Genomic DNA, 20125 nt, shown 5'->3' with positions numbered 1-20125 from the left:
ACTAGTTTGGGAGATTGCCTGCCCTGTGAGTTCTGCTATACATAAATAATTCAAAAGGTTTTAGAAGCTTTAGAGTGTTTTCTATCCAATAATTATTATTATATGCATATATTAGCAATTTTGGACAGATTTTTTTTCAGTTTACTATGGGCATGCAATTCATCCAAAGGGGGCAGTATTATCCCTAGCCTTAACCTCTTGCTTCTACTCGGGACGCTTGCGTCCCAACTAGAGCTCTGGAAATGCAAATGCGCTACGCTAAATGCTAATAGTATTAGTTAAAACTCAAACGTTCATTAAAATACACATGCAGGGTATCGAATTAAAGCTACACTCGTTGTGAATCCAGGCAACAAGTCAGATTTTTAAAATGCTTTTCGGCGAAAGCATGAGAAGCTATTATCTGAGCATGAAACAATACACTACAACACAAAAGATCCGCAGGGGACGTAAACAAAATAATTAGCATTTCGGCGTTACACAAACCGCACAATAAAATAGAAAACATTCATTACCTTTCACCATCTTCTTTGTTGGCACTCCTAGATGTCCCATAAACACTATTGGGTCTTTATTTCGATTAAATCGGTCCATATAAAGCCTAGATATCGTTATATGTAGACTGTGTGATAAACGAAAAAAACATCGTTTCAAAACGATTTTTTTTGAAATTCAAAAAGTCGACGATAAACTTTCACAAAACACTTCGAAATACTTTTGTAATGCAACTTTAGGTATTAGTAAACGTTAATAAGCGATAAAATTCATCAGGAGGCGATGTAAAGATCATTAGCTGTCCGTCTGGAAAAATGTCCGGCTAGAAACTCAACGAAAATATCCAGTCCTAGACCTGAAGAAATACGGTGCCTTGCATGTGTTTGACCAAGAAAAAACTCGAAGGGAAATGACAAGACTCTAGACACCGTGTGGAAGCTGTAGGTACTGCAACCTCAGTCAATTAATTGTGGTTCACCTTTATCAATGGGTTCAAGTAGCGCATGGATATATTTTCCCATTTTCAGTGATCAGTTTTTCCTGTGCTTTTCGATGTAAATGCCGTTCTGGTAAAGCCACAGCAGTGATTTAACCAGTTTTATAAACGTCTGAGTGTTTTCTATCCACACAGACTAAGCAAATGCATATACTATATTCCTGGCATGAGTAGCAGGGCGCTGAAATGTTGCGCGATTTTTAACAGAATGTTCAAAAAAGTAGAGGGTAGAAGGAAGAGGTTAACAGGATTATTAACGGCTCTTTTCTGGATTTTGATAAGTAGTGAGGATCGGCTTAATTCTGCTCTGCATGCATTATTTGGTGTTGCAGAGTCTCACTCTTTGGTGTTTGTCCCATTTTGTGAAGTCTTGGTTGGTGAGCGGGTCCCAGACCTCACAACCATGAAGGGCAATGACTCTATGACTGATTCAAGTATTTTTAGCCAGATCCTAATTGGTATGTTGAAATGTATGTTCCTTTTGATGGCATAGAATGTCCTTCTTGCCTTGTCTCTCAGATCGTTCACAGCTTTGTGGAAGTTACCTGTGGCGCTGATGTTCAGGCCAAAGTATGTACAGTTTTTTGTGTGCTCTGGGGCAACAGTGTCTAGATGGAATTTATATTTGTGGTCCTGGCGACTGGACCTTTTTTGGAACACCATTATTTTGGTCTTACTGAGATTTACTGTCAGGGCCCAGGTCTGACAGAATCTGTGCAGAATATCTAGGTGCTGCTGTAGGCCCTCCTTGGTTGGTGACAGAAGAACCAGATCATCATCAAACAGTAAACATTTGACTTCGGATTCTAGTAGGGTGAGGCCGGGTGCTGCAGACTTTTCTGGTGCCCGCGCCAATTCGTTGATATATATGTTGAAGAGGATGGGGCTGAAGCTGCATCCCTGTCTCACGCCACGACCCTGTGTGAAGAAATGTGTGTTTTTTGCCAATTTTAACCGCACACTTGTTGTTTGTGTACATGGGATTTTATAATGTCGTATGTTTTACCCCAACACCACTTTCCATCAATTTGTATAGCAGACTCTCATGCCAAATTGAGTCAAAGGCTATATATATACACACACGCGTGCACACACACACACCATTACATATAATTATTATTATAATACCGGTGTCAATAAAATTAAGAATAGTTGTAAACAAATGAATAAGAATGGAATAAGATTGCACATAAAATAAGTACAATGCAATCTGCAACCCTGTGTGTGTGTGTGTGTGTGTGTGTGTGTGTGTGTGTGTGTGTGTGTGTGTGTGTGTGTGTGTGTGTGTGTGTGTGTGTGTGTGTGTGTGTGTGTGTGTGTGTGTGTGTGTGAATTAAAGGGACTGTCTAGCTCAGTAGTCTGCATATTAGTTGCAGTAGTTGGCGCCTTCTGCCAGAAGTTACCTCAGCATATGTAGGCTGATGATCTGACTGATACATGGTGTGGACTGCATCATGTGGTCTACTTCCCTGAAGGACAGTGTTCTGTCCGACCCTGGAGTAGTAGTCAGAGCTGTGTTGTGATGGGCCAGGTCCAGTAGAGCTGTGTTTACATTTACATTACATTTAAGTCATTTAGCAGACGCTCTTATCCAGAGCGACTTACAAATTGGTGCGTTCACCTTAAGACATCCAGTGGAACAGCCACTTTACAATAGTGCATCTAAATCTTTTAAGGGGGGGCGTGAGAAGGATTACTTTATCCTATCCTAGGTATTCCTGAAAGAGGTGGGGTTTCAGGTGTCTCCGGAAGGTGGTGATTGACTCCGCTGTCCTGGCCTGAGGGAGTTTGTTCCACCATTGGGGGCCAGAGCAGCGAACAGTTTTGACTGGGCTGCGCGGGAACTGTACTTCCTCAGTGGTAGGGAGGCGAGCAGGCCAGAGGTGGATGAACGCAGTGCCCTTGTTTGGGTGTAGGGCCTGATCAGAGCCTGGAGGTACTGAGCTGTCCGTTGGTCTTGTAGCGGATGCGAGCTTCAACTGGAAGCCAGTGGAGAGAGCGGAGGAGCGGGGTGACGTGAGAGAACTTGGGAAGGTTGAACACCAGACGGGCTGCGGCGTTCTGGATGAGTTGTAGGGGTTTAATGGCACAGGCAGAGAGCCCAGCCAACAGCGAGTTGCAGTAATCCAGACGGGAGATGACAAGTGCCTGGATTAGGACCTGCGCTGCTTCCTGTGTGAGGCAGGGTCGTACTCTGCGGATGTTGTAGAGCATGAACCTACAAGAACGGGCCACCGCCTTGATGTTAGTTGAGAACGACAGGGTGTTGTCCAGGATCACGCCAAGGTTCTTAGCGCTCTGTGTTGTGATGGGCCTGGCCTAGTAGAGGTGTGTTGTGATGGGCCAGGTCTAGTAGAGCTGTGTTGTGATGGGCCAGGTCCAGTAGAGCTGTGTTGTGATGGGCCAGGTCTAGTAGAGCTGTGTTGTGATGGGCCAGGTCTAGTAGAGCTGTGTTGTGATGGGCCAGGTCTAGTAGAGCTGTGTTGTGATGGGCCAGGTCTAGTAGAGCTGTGTTGTGATGGGCCAGGTCTAGTAGAGTTGTGTTGTGATGGGCCAGGTCTAGTAGAGCTGTGTTGTGATGTGCTGGGTCTAGTAGAGCTGTGTGTGATGGGCTGGGTCTAGTAGAGCTGTGTTGTGATGGGCCAGGTCTAGTTGTGCTGTCCTGTGGCGGGTCTGGTCTGGTAAATCTGTGTTGTGTTGGGCCTGGTCTAGTAGAGCTGTGTTGTGATGGGCCTGGTCTAGTTGAGCTGTGTTGTGATGGGACGGGTCTAGTCGTGCTGTCCTGAGGCGGGTCTGGTCTGGTAAATCTGTGTTGTATTGGACCTGGTCTAGTTGAGCTGTGTTGTGATGGGCCTGGTCTAGTAGAGCTGTGTTGTGATGGGCATGGTCTAGTTGAGCTGTGTTGTGATGGGCCTGGTCTAGTAGAGCTGTCTTGTGATGGGCCTGTTCTAGTAGAGCTGTGTTCTGGTGGGTCTGGTCTAGTTGAGCTGTGTTGTGAGGGGCTGGTCTAGTAGAGCTGTGTTGTGATGGGCTTGGTCTAGTAGAGCTGTGTTGTGAGGGGCTGGGTCTAATAGAGCTGTGTTGTGATGGGACAGGTCTAGTAGAGCTGTGTTGTCATGGGACGGATTTAGTCGTGCTGTCCTGAGGCGGGTCTGGTCTGGTAAATCTGTGCTGTGTTGGGCCTGGTATAGTAGAGCTGTGTTGTAATACTGGCTCTTTTCTCCTGGGGATCGTGGATGTACTGTTGTTTCAGAAGGTGGGGCGGGGGACCTCTGTTGCTGGGGTGATGGCTGTGTGGGTCCCTGCCAAGTGTTGCATCTTTTAGGTCCTTGGCAAATGTTCTGATACTGTCCTGATCAAGATGTATATTATCATATAAGTGTTGACATGTCAGAATGGGGTGGTGAGCCGTTCTGACGTTGAGCAGTGAGGCACAGTCCACTGTGATCTGTTGATTTATTTTGTCGATCAACTTTCCTGGGAAGTCTTTTCTTGGTAGGAGGGTGGACAGAACTATATTGGTTGTTGGGAACATAGCTTGTGCCAGTTTTGACACTCTTCTCACTGCTCCAGATACATTTTCACCTTTGGCATGAAGGTGGTTTGTGCCAGTGTGGATGATGATGTTGTCAGGGGTGTCAATCCTGGTCTGACTGAGTAGCTGCATTGCACTGTCAGTTGTAGGACACCAGAACTTTTACACCTGGTGTCTAGGGAATCATCTTTCCTGGACTAATAATCTCTCTCTCTCTCTCTCAATGATTGAAGGACAATCCCCTACCGTTCAGAAGTGTGTATAACGCATGTGTCATCTCTGGTCTCTTGTGTTTCTGTGTGTGTGTTTGTCATCCCCTCTCTCTCCCTGTGTAAAGCGGATGCTTACTGTGATTAATGGTATGTTAAATGTGTGTGGCCCTGGGAGTCCAACACCTTGGTGTTCTAGTTGAGACACCCTCAGTAAATCATCTGGCTGAATAAACCTCACCGAGCTGTCCTGCTCGCTGTCATTAATTCAACGACTCGTGGGTAAAGCAGCGAAAACACAGTTAACGCCTAGCTATAAATAACAGCATACACACACACACGAGTTTGGAGGGTACTATGGTGTTAAATGCTGAGCTGTAGTCGATGTACAGCATTCTCACATAGGTATTCCTCTTGTCCAGATGGGTTAGGGCCGAGAGAGACAGAGAGACACACACACACACACACACACACACGCATCTGCACTCCATTACACACACAAAGTAAAAGCACTGCCTACATTACAAATGTCACGCAATTCCTCCTGATTCTGGTACTGAGGCTCAAACCCAGGATCTCTGCCATGCTAGCACACAAGACTGCCCTCCCAAAGGAGTGAGGAGTGAGTTTCACACATCCAGCCAGCTCATTTTCGAATGCAGTCCCTTGGCAGGTTATTAAAAATAATGAAAATGTCAACACAGACGGACAATGAGCAACGAATGACAAGCAACACTTTTTATTTGGGATTTTATTAACCCCTCTTCAGGGAACACATATCTGGTTTGCTCTTTTACAGCTTTTCTGCTACATATACATACATTCCACCTACACATTCTGCTACATATACATACATTCCACCTACACATTCTGCTACATATACATACATTCCACCTACACATTCTGCTACATATACATACATTCCACCTACACATTCTGCTACATATACATACATTCTGCTACATATACATACATTCTGCTACATATACATACATTCCACCTACACATTATGCTACATATACATACATTCCACCTACACATTCTGCTACATATACATACATTCCACCTACACATTCTGCTACATATACATACATTCTGCTACATATACATACATTCTGCTACATATACATACATTATACTACATATACATACATTCTGCTACATATACATACATTCTGCTACATATACATACATTCTGCTACATATACATACATTCCACCTACACATTATGCTACATATACATACATTCCACCTACACATTCTGCTACATATACATACATTCCACCTACACATTATGCTACATATACATACATTCCACCTACACATTCTGCTACATATACATACATTCTGCTACATATACATACATTCTGCTACATATACATACATTATACTACATATACATACATTCTGCTACATATACATACATTCCACCTACACATTATGCTACATATACATACATTCTACTACATATACATACATTATGCTACATATACATACATTCCACCTACACATTCTGCTACATATACATACATTCCACCTACACATTATGCTACATATACATACATTCCACCTACACATTCTGCTACATATACATACATTCTGCTACATATACATACATTCCACCTACACATTATGCTACATATACACACATTCTGCTTCATATACATACATTCCACCTACACATTCTGCTACATATACATACATTCCACCTACACATTCTGCTACATATACATACATTCCACCTACACATTCTGCTACATATACATACATTCCACCTACACATTCTGCTACATATACATACATTCCACCTACACATTCTGCTACATATACATACATTCCACCTACACATTCTGCTACATATACTTACATTCCACCTACACATTCTGCTACATATACATACATTCCACCTACACATTCTGCTACATATACATACATTCCACCTACACATTCTGCTACATATACATACATTCCACCTACACATTCTGCTACATATACATACATTCCACCTACACATTCTACTACATATACATACATTCCACCTACACATTATGCTACATATACATACATTCCACCTACACATTCTGCTACATATACATACATTCCACCTACATATTCTGCTACATATACATACATTCTGCTACATATACATACATTCCACCTACACATTATGCTACATATACATACATTCTACTACATATACATACATTATGCTACATATACATAAATTCCACCTACACATTATGCTACATATACATACATTCTGCTACATATACATACATTCCACCTACACATTCTGCTACATATACATACATTCCACCTACACATTCTGCTACATATACATACATTCCACCTACACATTCTGCTACATATACATACATTCCACCTACACATTCTGCTACATATACATACATTCCACCTACACATTCTGCTACATATACATACATTCCACCTACACATTCTGCTACATATACATACATTCACATTCTGCTACATATACATACATTCCACCTACACATTCTGCTACATATACATACATTCCACCTGCACATTCTGCTACATATACATACATTCCACCTACACATTATGCTACATATACATACATTCCACCTATTTCTGCTACATATACATACATTCCACCTACACATTCTGCTACATATACATACATTCCACCTACACATTCTGCTACATATACATACATTCCACCTACACATTCTGCTACATATACATACATTCCACCTACACATTCTGCTACATATACATACATTCCACCTACACTACATTCTGCTTCCACATATACATACATTCCACCTACACATTCTGCTACATATACATACATTCCACCTACATATTTCTGCTACACATATACTGCTACATATACATACATTCCACCTACACATTCTGCTACATATACATACATTCCACCTACACATTCTGCTACATATACATACATTCCACCTACACATTCTGCTACATATACATACATTCCACCTACACATTCTGCTACATATACATACATTCCACCTGCACATTATGCTACATATACATTCCACCTACACATTCTGCTACATATACATACATTCTACTACATATACATACATTCCACCTACACATTCTACTACATATACATACATTCCACCTACATATTCTGCTACATATACATACATTCTACTACATATACATACATTCCACCTACACATTCTACTACATATACATACATTCCACCTACACATTCTACTACATATACATACATTCCACCTACACATTCTACTACATATACATACATTCTACTACATATACATACATTCCACCTACACATTCTACTACATATACATACATTCCACCTACATATTCTGCTACATATACATACATTCTGCTACATATACATACATTCCACCTACACATTCTGCTACATATACATACATTCCACCTACACATTCTGCGACATATACATACATTCCACCTACACATTCTGCTACATATACATACATTCCACCTACACATTCTGCTACATATACATACATTCCACCTACACATTCTGCTACATATACATACATTCCACCTACACATTCTGCTACATATACATACATTCTACTACATATACATACATTCCACCTACACATTCTACTACATATACATACATTCCACCTACACATTAAGCTACATATACATACATTCTACTACATATACATACATTCCACCTACACATTCTACTACATATACATACATTCCACCTACACATTATGCTACATATACATACATTCCACCTACACATTCTGCTACATATACATAAATTCCACCTACACATTATGCTACATATACATAAATTCCACCTACACATTATGCTACATATACATACATTCTGCTACATATACATACATTCCAACTACACATTATGCTACATATACATACATTCCACCTACACATTCTGCTACATATACATACATTCTGCTACATATACTTACATTCCACCTACACATTCTGCTACATATACATACATTCCACCTACACATTCTGCTACATATACATACATTCTGCTACATATACATACATTCCACCTACACATTCTGCTACATATACATACATTCTGCTACATATACATACATTCCATCTACACATTATGCTACATATACACACATTCTGCTACATATACATACATTCCACCTACACATTCTGCTACATATACATACATTCCACCTACACATTCTGCTACATATACTTACATTCCACCTACACATTCTGCTACATATACATACATTCCACCTACACATTCTGCTACATATACATACATTCCACCTACACATTCTGCTACATATACATACATTCTGCTACATATACATACATTCCACCTACACATTCTGCTACATATACATACATTCTGCTACATATACATACATTCCACCTACACATTATGCTACATATACACACATTCTGCTACATATACATACATTCCACCTACACATTCTGCTACATATACATACATTCTGCTACATATACTTACATTCCACCTACACATTCTGCTACATATACATACATTCCACCTACACATTCTGCTACATATACATACATTCCACCTACACATTCTGCTACATATACATACATTCTGCTACATATACATACATTCCACCTACACATTCTGCTACATATACATACATTCTGCTACATATACATACATTCCACCTACACATTATGCTACATATACATACATTCTGCTACATATACATACATTCCACCTACACATTCTGCTACATATACATACATTCTGCTACATATACATACATTCCACCTACACATTCTGCTACATATACATACATTCTGCTACATATACATACATTCCACCTACACATTATGCTACATATACACACATTCTGCTACATATACATACATTCCACCTACACATTCTGCTACATATACATACATTCCACCTACACATTCTGCTACATATACATACATTCTACTACATATACATACATTATGCTACATATACATACATTATGCTACATATACATACATTCTGGTACATATACATACATTCCACCTACACATTATGCTACATATACATACATTCCACCTACACATTATGCTACATATACATACATTCTGCTACATATACATACATTCCACCTATGCACATATACTTCTGCTACATATACATACATTCCACCTACACATTCTGCTACATATACATGCTACATATACATACATTCCACCTACACATTATGCTACATATACACACATTCTGCTACATATACATACATTCCACCTACACATTCTGCTACATATACATACATTCCACCTACACATTCTGCTACATATACATACATTCTGCTACATATACATACATTCCACCTACACATTCTGCTACATATACATACATTCTGCTACATATACATACATTCCACCTACACATTCTGCTACATATACATACATTCCACCTACACATTCTGCTACATATACATACATTCCACCTACACATTATGCTACATATACATACATTCCACCTACACATTATGCTACATATACACACATTCTGCTACATATACATACATTCCACCTACACATTCTGCTACATATACTTACATTCCACCTACACATTCTGCTACATATACATACATTCTGCTACATATACATACATTCCACCTACACATTCTGCTACATATACTTACATTCCACCTACACATTCTGCTACATATACATACATTCCACCTACACATTCTGGTACATATACATACATTCTGCTACATATACATACATTCCACCTACACATTCTGCTACATATACATACATTCTGCTACATATACATACATTCCACCTACACATTATGCTACATATACACACATTCCACCTACACATTCTGCTACATATACATACATTCCACCTACACATTCTGCTACATATACATACATTCCACCTACACATTCTGCTACATATACATACATTCCACCTACACATTATGCTACATATACATACATTCTGCTACATATACATACATTCCACCTACACATTCTGCTATATATACATACATTCCACCTACACATTCTGCTACATATACATACATTCCACCTACACATTTGACATACATGGTACTTTTATATAAGCAGTCACATGACAATAATACAATACCAAGCATCAGTTCTTTAATCCCACCCCCTCAGCCTCTCTCAGCCCATCCCACCTATCACCATAGACCTCAGCTGTTTAAATCCGCCCCTCAGCCACTCTCAGCCCATCCCACCTATCACCATAGACCTCAGCTCTTTAATCCCGCCTCTCAGCCTCTCTCAGCCCATCCCACCTATCACCATAGACCTCAGCTCTTTAATCCCACCCCTCAGCCACTCTCAGCCCATCCCACCTATCACCATAGACCTCAGCTCTTTAATCCCACCCCTCAGCCACTCTCAGCCCATCCCACCTATCACAGCTGTCAACATTGTTTGTCCTGAAATGAAACTGGTATATTTTTCAATTTATACCAGTTCCTTTCAGCCAATTTGTATCTGTAATATATGGCAGGCAGACAAGTTTTACATTTTTTATTAGTTTATTAATTTTTAATCTGTTAATTGGTAAAAAACAAAGGATGAGCCTTTTTTTATTATCTACTGGAGAACCATTTTGGGTTGAAGTATAACTTACAGTATGCATGAGTGAAGCTTTTAGTGAGAAGTTTAAAGCTTTAATATTTCATCATTTTAGACCCCAAACTCATTTTTCTGGCTTAGCATTCCTGTTCATGGTTGCAGAATCATATCTGTTTTTTCAAACGTTCTATTGAAATTGATTGTGGCTCATTTATATGTTTTGAGATGTGTCTTTTGACGATCCGATATGTACAGTAGCATGCAGACAGACAGCGAAACCTTAAAAAGCAATCAAACAAAAAGACAGTGTCTACCCACCTCACAAGCTACAGGCAACAAACAACATGGAAAGCAGCTCTTAACAGCTATAGATTGTGTTCACACACCTGATTGTCCTTTAGCCATGTCTTTGAGTTCTTTGTGAAAACGCGAAAGGTAAGCGCAGGTACCTGTATCTGACGGCAGTGTGTAAGAGACATGAGAAGCTCTCACAGACTGAAGGTGCTTTTCCTTATTGGGAACTACAGTATCCATCACCTCTCATGACAGACCTTGTGGATCTGCTGCCATGGATGTTCTGCTTCATAAAGGCACTAAGTGGAGGGTGAGCCATTCTTGACACAATGCCCACTTAACCCAGAATCTCTAGTGGCATAGCTAGCACTGCGATGCAGTGCCTTAGACAACTGCGCAACTCGGAAGGCTAGCTCATGCTTTCTGAGGATGTTACAATGGTGTTGGCTTTTGGACTTTTTATCAAGCACCTTGAGAGCATGTTTGTAGAAAGACTGAATCGGTTTCAATATTGTACAGCAAGCTTGGGCCCAACAACAGGTAACTGCCAAAATAAAGGAAACACCAACATAAAGTGTCATAGTAGGGCGTTGTGCCACCACGAGCCAGAACAGCTTCAATGCACCTTGGCATAGATTCTACAAGTATCATAGTAGGGCGTTGGGCCACCACGAGCCAGAACAGCTTCAATGCACCTTGGCATAGAATCTACAAGTATCTTAGTAGGGCGTTGTGCCACCACGAGCCAGAACAGCTTCAATGCACCTTGGCATAGAATCTACAAGTATCATAGTAGGGCGTTGTGCCACCACGAGCCAGAACCGCTTCAATGCACCTTGGCATAGAATCTACAAGTATCTTAGTAGGGCATTGTGCCACCAGAACAGCTTCAATGCACCTTGGCATGGATTCTACAAGTATCTTAGTAGGGCGTTGGGCCACCACGAGCCAGAACAGCTTCAATGCACCTTGGCATAGATTTTTCAAGTGCCTTAGTAGGGCGTTGTGCCACCACGAGTCACCAGAACAGCTTCAATGCACCTTGGCATGGATTCTACAAGTGTCTTGGTAGGGCATTGTGCCACCACGATTCAGAACAGCTTCAATGCACCTTGGCATAGATTCTACAAGTGTCTTGGTAGGGCATTGTGCCACCACGATTCAGAACAGCTTCAATGCACCTTGGCATAGATTCTACAAGTGTCTTGGTAGGGCATTGTGCCACCACGATTCAGAACAGCTTCAATGCGCCTTGGCATAGAATCTACAAGTATCTTAGTAGGGCGTTGGGCCACCACGAGCCACCTTAACCGCTTCAATGCACCTTGGCATAGATTCTACAATACTTATTTTCCACCATAATTTGAAAATAAATTCATAAAAAATCCTACGTGATTTTCTGGATTATTTTTTCTCATTTTGTCTGTCATAGTTGAAGTGTACATACAGGCCTCTCTCATCTTTTTAAGTGGGAGAACTTGCACAATTGGTGGCTGACTAAATACTTTTTTGCCCCACTGTACTTTGTATCCCTCATTTCCTCCTTTATTTTGGCAGTTACCTGTAGTCAAGCAGTAGGGGAGAGGGGTAGGTTGAGCCATTTTATACATTCAGAATCCCTCCATCATTCTTTCTAACAAAGATACATATATTTCAGGATGTTGTGTATCCCTGGAAATAATCAGAATTAATGTAAACATTACAGTTTTGAAACCATAGCTTGTCCAAAGAAAGTGGTCTCTTGGCACCACCCAGGTGTGGTGTAGCTTGAGCCACTGGACAGGGTAAATTGAGCCACTGTCCGTACGGCATGAAAAATGATCACTACCCTTCTGAAACCATGTCTTGATAGATTGTAATCAGCGATCCCCATGTGCTACACCTGTTCTAACAGTCTCTCTCCATCTCTCTTTCTTCCCTCCCCACTCTCCCTCCAGGTCGTGCATTGCTGAGGTTGAACGGGGAGAAGTTGGAGAGGATGGGCATCTTCCAGGAGACACTGAGACAGGAGGTTCTACAGCAGGTCCTTCAGCTACAAGTCAGAGAAGAGGTCCGCAACCTGCAACTGCTCAGCAGAGGTGAGGTGAGGTGAGGTGAGGTGAGGTGAGGTGAGGTGAGGTGAGGTGAGGTGAGTGAGTGATCCATTCACCTGCATTCCCCTGGTCAGACTGTCATGGAAAGGTGTGCTTAATGTTTTTTTCCACATGGTGAATGTCCGTAGCCAGATCTGTCCAATGCCGGACATTGTACACAGAGGGAGGTTCTACTGAGCTATCATATAGAATGTTTTAAGATGGTCATACCATGTATCATTTAGCTATTTGCTTGTGAATTTTAGGAACCCTGTAGGTATAAAACAAATTAATATTGAACTTGGCCTTTACTACTATAGCCCATAGAAATGCATTGAATTACACATTCATAATTAGCAAAATAGACAGTAAAAAAATGAATCATAAGGAATAAGGTTTTGAAGTGTCTGTCCTATATCTAGGAGATATAAGAAAGTTTTTGTTTTTTGGACACATTAAAACCCCTTTTTGTGTTGGCACGAAGCTACCTTAATACTTCCACTCATTTTTTAAACTGGTACCAGGTTACCTTCAGACGAGTCCCCTGACACTTGTCGAGGTCGTCGAGCAGAACAGAGAATATCTTCGTGGTCGTGAGAATCTCATCTTTCCTTAGAGTGTAACCGTTCGGATGCTACAGATGTTTTCATGAGAAGACCGATTTTGGGGACGTTTCATGGTCTTAGAAACCCCGCTGTAGCTCGGCTATCTTTCACTGCAGATGCGGAATGGTCCGTCAATTTGTTATAATGGACGGACCAAGGCGCAGCGTGATCGGAGTTCCACATCTTTATTAAAAGTGAAACTTCTCAACAAAAACAATAAACAAGCAACGAAACATGAAGTAACGTAGTGCAACAAGCACATACACAAACAATATCCCACAAAGCAGGTGGGAACAAGGACACCTTAAGGATGATCCCCAATTAGAGACAACAATAATCAGCTGCCTCTAATTGGGAACCATTCTCAATCCCAAACATAGAAATAAATTGACTAGAACACCCCCTAGTCAAACCCTGACCGACAACACCATAGAGAACCAAGGGCTCTCTATGGTAGAGAACCAAGGGCTCTCTATGGTCAGGGCGTGACAATACCCCCGCAAAATCTGAAACCAAATGGGGAGGGTAGGGGGGATGACTGGTGTTGATGGCGGCTCTGGTGCGGGCCCAGAACCCGGATCCGGCGATGGTGCCGGGCTGACCGCCGTGCCTGGACTGGGCATCGCCCGCAGAGGAAGGCTCCGGCCTTGGAGCGGTACTGGACACTGTGCCTGTACTGGGCATCGGCGCAGAGGAACTGTTGACACACACATCAGGGTGAGTGCGGGGAGCCGGCACAGGACGTACCGGGCTGGGGAGGCGCACTGGCGGCCTAGTGTGTGGAGCCGGCACAGGTGGCACCGGACTGTTGACACGCACTAAAGGAAGGGTGCGGGGAGCTGGCACAGGATGTCCCGGGTTGGGGAGGCGCACTGGAACCCTGGTGCGTGGAGCCGGCACAGGTGGCTCCGGACTGTTGACACGCACTTCAGGGCGAGTGCGGGGAGCCGGCACAGGTTTCACCAGACTGCTGACAGGCTCCTCAGGTCGAATGTTGAGCAGAACACACTTGACCAACATCTCTCTCCTCTCTCTCTCTCCCCCACAACTTCTCCATCGCCTCCCTGACGGTCTCTGGCTCTTCCCTGGACACTGTGCCTGTACTGGGCATCGGCGCAGAGGAACTGTTGACACACACATCAGGGCGAGTGCGGGGAGCCTGCACAGGACGTACCGGGCTGGGGAGGCGCAAAGAACTTTGGGGTTTCTGTGGCACCGGACTGATGACACGCTCTTCCGCACGCCTGTGCTGCAGCCTACTCCTCGCCTCCACCTCTCTCCAGTATCCCTCATTGAATTCCTCCACTGTCTGCCATTCGGGCTCTTGCACTCTCCGCTGTTCAGCCAACAGCTCCATGTGCCCCCCCCCCCCTCCCAAAAAATCTTGTCGTTTCTGTGGTCGCGACCCCCGGCGTCGTTACTGTCCTTCCTGACTCCCGCCAAGGTAGGGTCTCGCATCCACTCTCCTCCCATGTCCAAAACTCCTTTACCTCATGAACACGCTGCTTGGTCCTTGCTTGGTGGGATATTCTGTCACGTTTGTTATAATGGATGGACCAAGGCGCAGCGTGATCGGAGTTCCACATCTTTATTAAAAGTGAAACTTCTCAACAAAAACAATAAACAAGCAACGAAACATGAAGTAACGTAGTGCAACAAGCACATACACAAACAATATCCCACAAAGCAGGTGGGAACAAGGACACCTAAAGGATGATCCCCAATTAGAGACAACAATAATCAGCTGCCTCTAATTGGGAACCATTCTCAATCCCAAACATAGAAATAAATCCACTAGAACACCCCCTAGTCACGCCGTGACCTACAACACCATAGAAAACCAAGGGCTTCTATGGTCAGGGAGTGACAAAGGCTGACATAGGCTAATGCTGTGGATTGAGACGCAGCCCATGCTAAACAGATATCTCTATCTTAAACTGACACATTTTGATGGGGATTTATTTGTTATGTTACTTAGATTGACTCACAAGTGTGTCAATAGACTCTTAATTAATGAGAGAAAAGAACGGGGAGAAGGAGCAAGACAGAGAGAGAGAGATACAGGGGGACAGAAGGAGCAAGACAGAGAGAGAGAGATACAGGGGGACAGAAGGAGCAAGACAGAGAGAGAGAGATACAGGGGGACAGAAGGAGCAAGACAGAGAGAGAGAGATACAGGGGGAGAGAAGGAGCAAGACAGAGAGAGAGATACAGGGGGAGAGAAGGAGCAAGACAGAGAGAGAGATACAGGGGGACAGAAGGAGCAAGACAGAGAGAGAGAGATACAGGGGGACAGAAGGAGCAAGACAGAGAGAGAGAGAGATACAGGGGGACAGAAGGAGCAAGACAGAGAGAGAGATACAGGGGGAGAGAAGGAGCAAGACAGAGAGAGAGAGATACAGGGGGACAGAAGGAGCAAGACAGAGAGAGAGAGATACAGGGGGAGAGAAGGAGCAAGACAGAGAGAGAGATACAGGGGGACAGAAGGAGCAAGACAGAGAGAGAGATACAGGGGGAGAGAAGGAGCAAGACAGAGAGAGAGATACAGGGGGAGAGAAGGAGCAAGACAGAGAGAGAGAGATACAGGGGAAGAGATGCAGGGGGAGAGAAGGAGCAAGACAGAGAGAGAGATACAGGGGGAGAGAAGGAGCAAGACAGAGAGAGAGATACAGGGGAGAGAAGGAGCAAGACAGAGAGAGAGATACAGGGGGACAGAAGGAGCAAGACAGAGAGAGAGATACAGGGGGAGAGAAGGAGCAAGACAGAGAGAGAGAGATACAGGGGGAGAGAAGGAGCAAGACAGAGAGAGAGAGATACAGGGGGAGAGAAGGAGCAAGACAGAGAGAGATACAGGGGGAGAGAAGGAGCAAGACAGAGAGAGAGAGATACAGGGGGACAGAAGGAGCAAGACAGAGAGAGAGATACAGGGGGAGAGAAGGAGCAAGACAGAGAGAGAGATATACAGGGGGACAGAAGGAGCAAGACAGAGAGAGAGAGATACAGGGGGAGAGAAGGAGCAAGACAGAGAGAGAGAGATATACAGGGGGAGCGAAGGAGCAAGACAGAGAGAGAGAGCGAGATACAGGGGGAGAGAAGGAGCAAGACAGAGACAGAGAGAGAGAGATACAGGAGAAGAGATACAGGGGGAGAGAAAGAGCAAGACAGAGAGAGAGAGAGAGAGAGAGAGAGAGAGATACAGGGGGAGAGAAGGAGCAAGACAGAGACAGAGAGAGAGAGATACAGGAGAAGAGAGAATGAGAGAGAGGGAGACAGAGAGAGGGAGATACAGGGGGAGAGAATGAGCACGACAGAGAGAGAGGGAGACAGAGAGAGATACAGGGTGAGAGAAAGAGCAAGACAGAGAGAGAGGGAGACAGAGAGAGATACAGGGGGAGATAAGGAGCAAGACAGAGCGAGAGGGAGACAAAGAGAGATACAGGGTGAGAGAAAGAGCAAGACAGAGAGAGAGGGAGACAGTGAGAGATACAGGGTGAGATAAAGAGCAAGACAGAGAGAGAGGGAGACAGAGAGAGATACAGGGGGAGAGAAGGAGCAAGACAGAGACAGAGAGAGATACAGGGGGAGAGATACAGGGGGAGAGAAGGAGCAAGACAGAGAGAGAGGGAGACAGAGAGAGATATACAGGAGAAGAGATACAGGGGAGAGAAGGAGCAAGACAGAGAGAGAGGGAGACAGAGAGAGATATACAGGAGAAGAGATACAGGGGGAGAGAAGGAGCAAGACAGAGAGAGAGGGAGACAGAGAGAGATACAGGGGGAGAGAAGGAGCAAGACAGAGACAGAGAGAGAGAGAGAGATACAGGGGGAGAGAAGGAGCAAGACAGAGACAGAGAGAGAGAGATACAGGAGAAGAGAGAATGAGAGAGAGGGAGACAGAGAGAGGGAGATACAGGGGGAGAGAATGAGCACGACAGAGAGAGAGGGAGACAGAGAGAGATACAGGGTGAGAGAAAGAGCAAGACAGAGAGAGAGGGAGACAGAGAGAGATACAGGGGGAGAGAAGGAGCAAGACAGAGCGAGAGGGAGACAAAGAGAGATACAGGGTGAGAGAAAGAGCACAACAGAGAGAGAGGGAGACAGTGAGAGATACAGGGTGAGATAAAGAGCAAGACAGAGAGAGAGGGAGACAGAGAGAGATACAGGGGGAGAGAAGGAGCAAGACAGAGACAGAGAGAGATACAGGGGGAGAGATACAGGGGGAGAGAAGGAGCAAGACAGAGAGAGAGGGAGACAGAGAGAGATATACAGGAGAAGAGATACAGGGGGAGAGAAGGAGCAAGACAGAGAGAGAGGGAGACAGAGAGAGATATACAGGAGAAGAGATACAGGGGGAGAGAAGGAGCAAGACAGAGAGAGAGGGAGACAGAGAGAGATATACAGAAGAGATACAGGGGAGAGAAGGAGCCAGACAGAGTGAGAGGGAGACAGAGAGAGATATACAGGAGAAGAGATACAGGGGGAGAGAAGGAGCAAGACAGAGAGAGAGAGGGAGACAGAGAGAGAGAGATACAGAGAAAAACAGGGGGAGAGTTAAAATGCTGTGTCTGACATTTCTATTAATTTCCAGTTCAACAGGCATGGACTGTGTCCTATCAGATAGCTAATTGAGTGGCCTCATAAAACACCTGACAACCAAGCGGGTGGTTGGGAGGAGAGGTGAGGGAAAGAGGTGGTGGAAGGATGTAGAGAGGAGAGGAGATGAAAAGGGGATTAGGGATGGAAGTGAAGAGACAGGGTTAAGGGGAAGTAGGAGAAAACAGGGGTGATTAAAATGCAGGGTTGGAGATAGTGAGTGTTGGGATGAGGATTTAAGGGGCAACAGGTGAGGGAGGGGTGATTAAGGGGCAGGGGTTGGAGAGTGTTGGGATGAGGGCGGGTGAGTGTTGGGATGAGGGCAGTAGGTGAAGGGGTGATTAAGGGGGCAGGGGTTGGATAGTGAGGGGATGAGGTGGGAAAGAGGGGTGATTAAGGGGGCAGGGGTGGAAGGATGTAGGAGCAGTAGGTGAGGGAGAGGAGATTAAAAGGGGCAGGGGTTGGAGGTGAATGTTGGGATGAGGACGGGGTTAAGGGGAAGTAGGTGAGGGAGGGGTGATTAAGGGGGCAGGGGTTGGAGATAGTGAGTGTTGGGATGAGGACGGGGTTAAGGGGCAGTAGGTGAGGGAGGGGTGATTAAGGGGCAGGGGTTGGAGATAGTGAGTGTTGGGATGAGGGCGGGGTTAAGGGGCAGTAGGTGAGGGAGGGGTGATTAAGGGGCAGGGGTTGGAGATAGTGAGTGTTGGGATGAGGACGGGGTTAAGGAGCAGTAGGTGAGGGAGGGGTGATTAAGGGGGCAGGGGTTGGAGATAGTGAATGTTGGGATGAGGACGGGGTTAAGGGCAGTAGGTGAGGGAGGGGTGATTAAGGGGCAGGGGTTGGAGATAGTGAGTGTTGGGATGAGGACGGGGTTAAGGGGCAGTAGGTGAGGAGGGGTGATTAAGGGGCAGGGGTTGGAGATAGTGAATGTTGGGATGAGGACGGGGTTAAGGGGCAGTAGGTGAGGGAGGGGTGATTAAGGGGGCAGGGGTTGGAGATAGTGAATGTTGGGATGAGGACGGGGTTAAGGGCAGTAGGTGAGGGAGGGTGATTAAAGGGGCAGGGGTTGGAGATAGTGAATGTTGGGATGAGGACGGGGTTAAGGGGCAGTAGGTGAGGGGGGTGATTAAGGGGGCAGGGGTTGGAGATAGTGAATGTTGGGATGAGGACGGGGGTTAAGGGCAGTAGGTGAGGGAGGGGTGATTAAAGGGGCAGGGGTTGGAGATAGTGAGTGTTGGGATGAGGG

General features: G+C 44.2%; 1 protein-coding gene across 1 annotated transcript in view; it reads left to right on the top strand.

Moving 5' to 3' along the window:
• LOC115102880 (sterile alpha motif domain-containing protein 10-like) overlaps window positions 1–20125 on the top strand; it is a 119076-nt gene that overhangs the window by 94265 nt on the left and 4686 nt on the right. The window contains exon 4 of the mRNA XM_029623294.2: window positions 13548–13688. Coding sequence (XP_029479154.2) covers window positions 13548–13688 — 141 coding nt within the window. The remainder of the gene's footprint in view (window positions 1–13547; window positions 13689–20125) is intronic.

This window comes from Oncorhynchus nerka, linkage group LG20 (genome assembly GCF_034236695.1).
Source record: "Oncorhynchus nerka isolate Pitt River linkage group LG20, Oner_Uvic_2.0, whole genome shotgun sequence".
NCBI classification, from domain to species: Eukaryota; Metazoa; Chordata; class Actinopteri; order Salmoniformes; family Salmonidae; genus Oncorhynchus; species Oncorhynchus nerka.
Note: the sequence above shows the minus strand (reverse complement) of the source record. Positions and strands in the feature narration are given on the sequence as shown.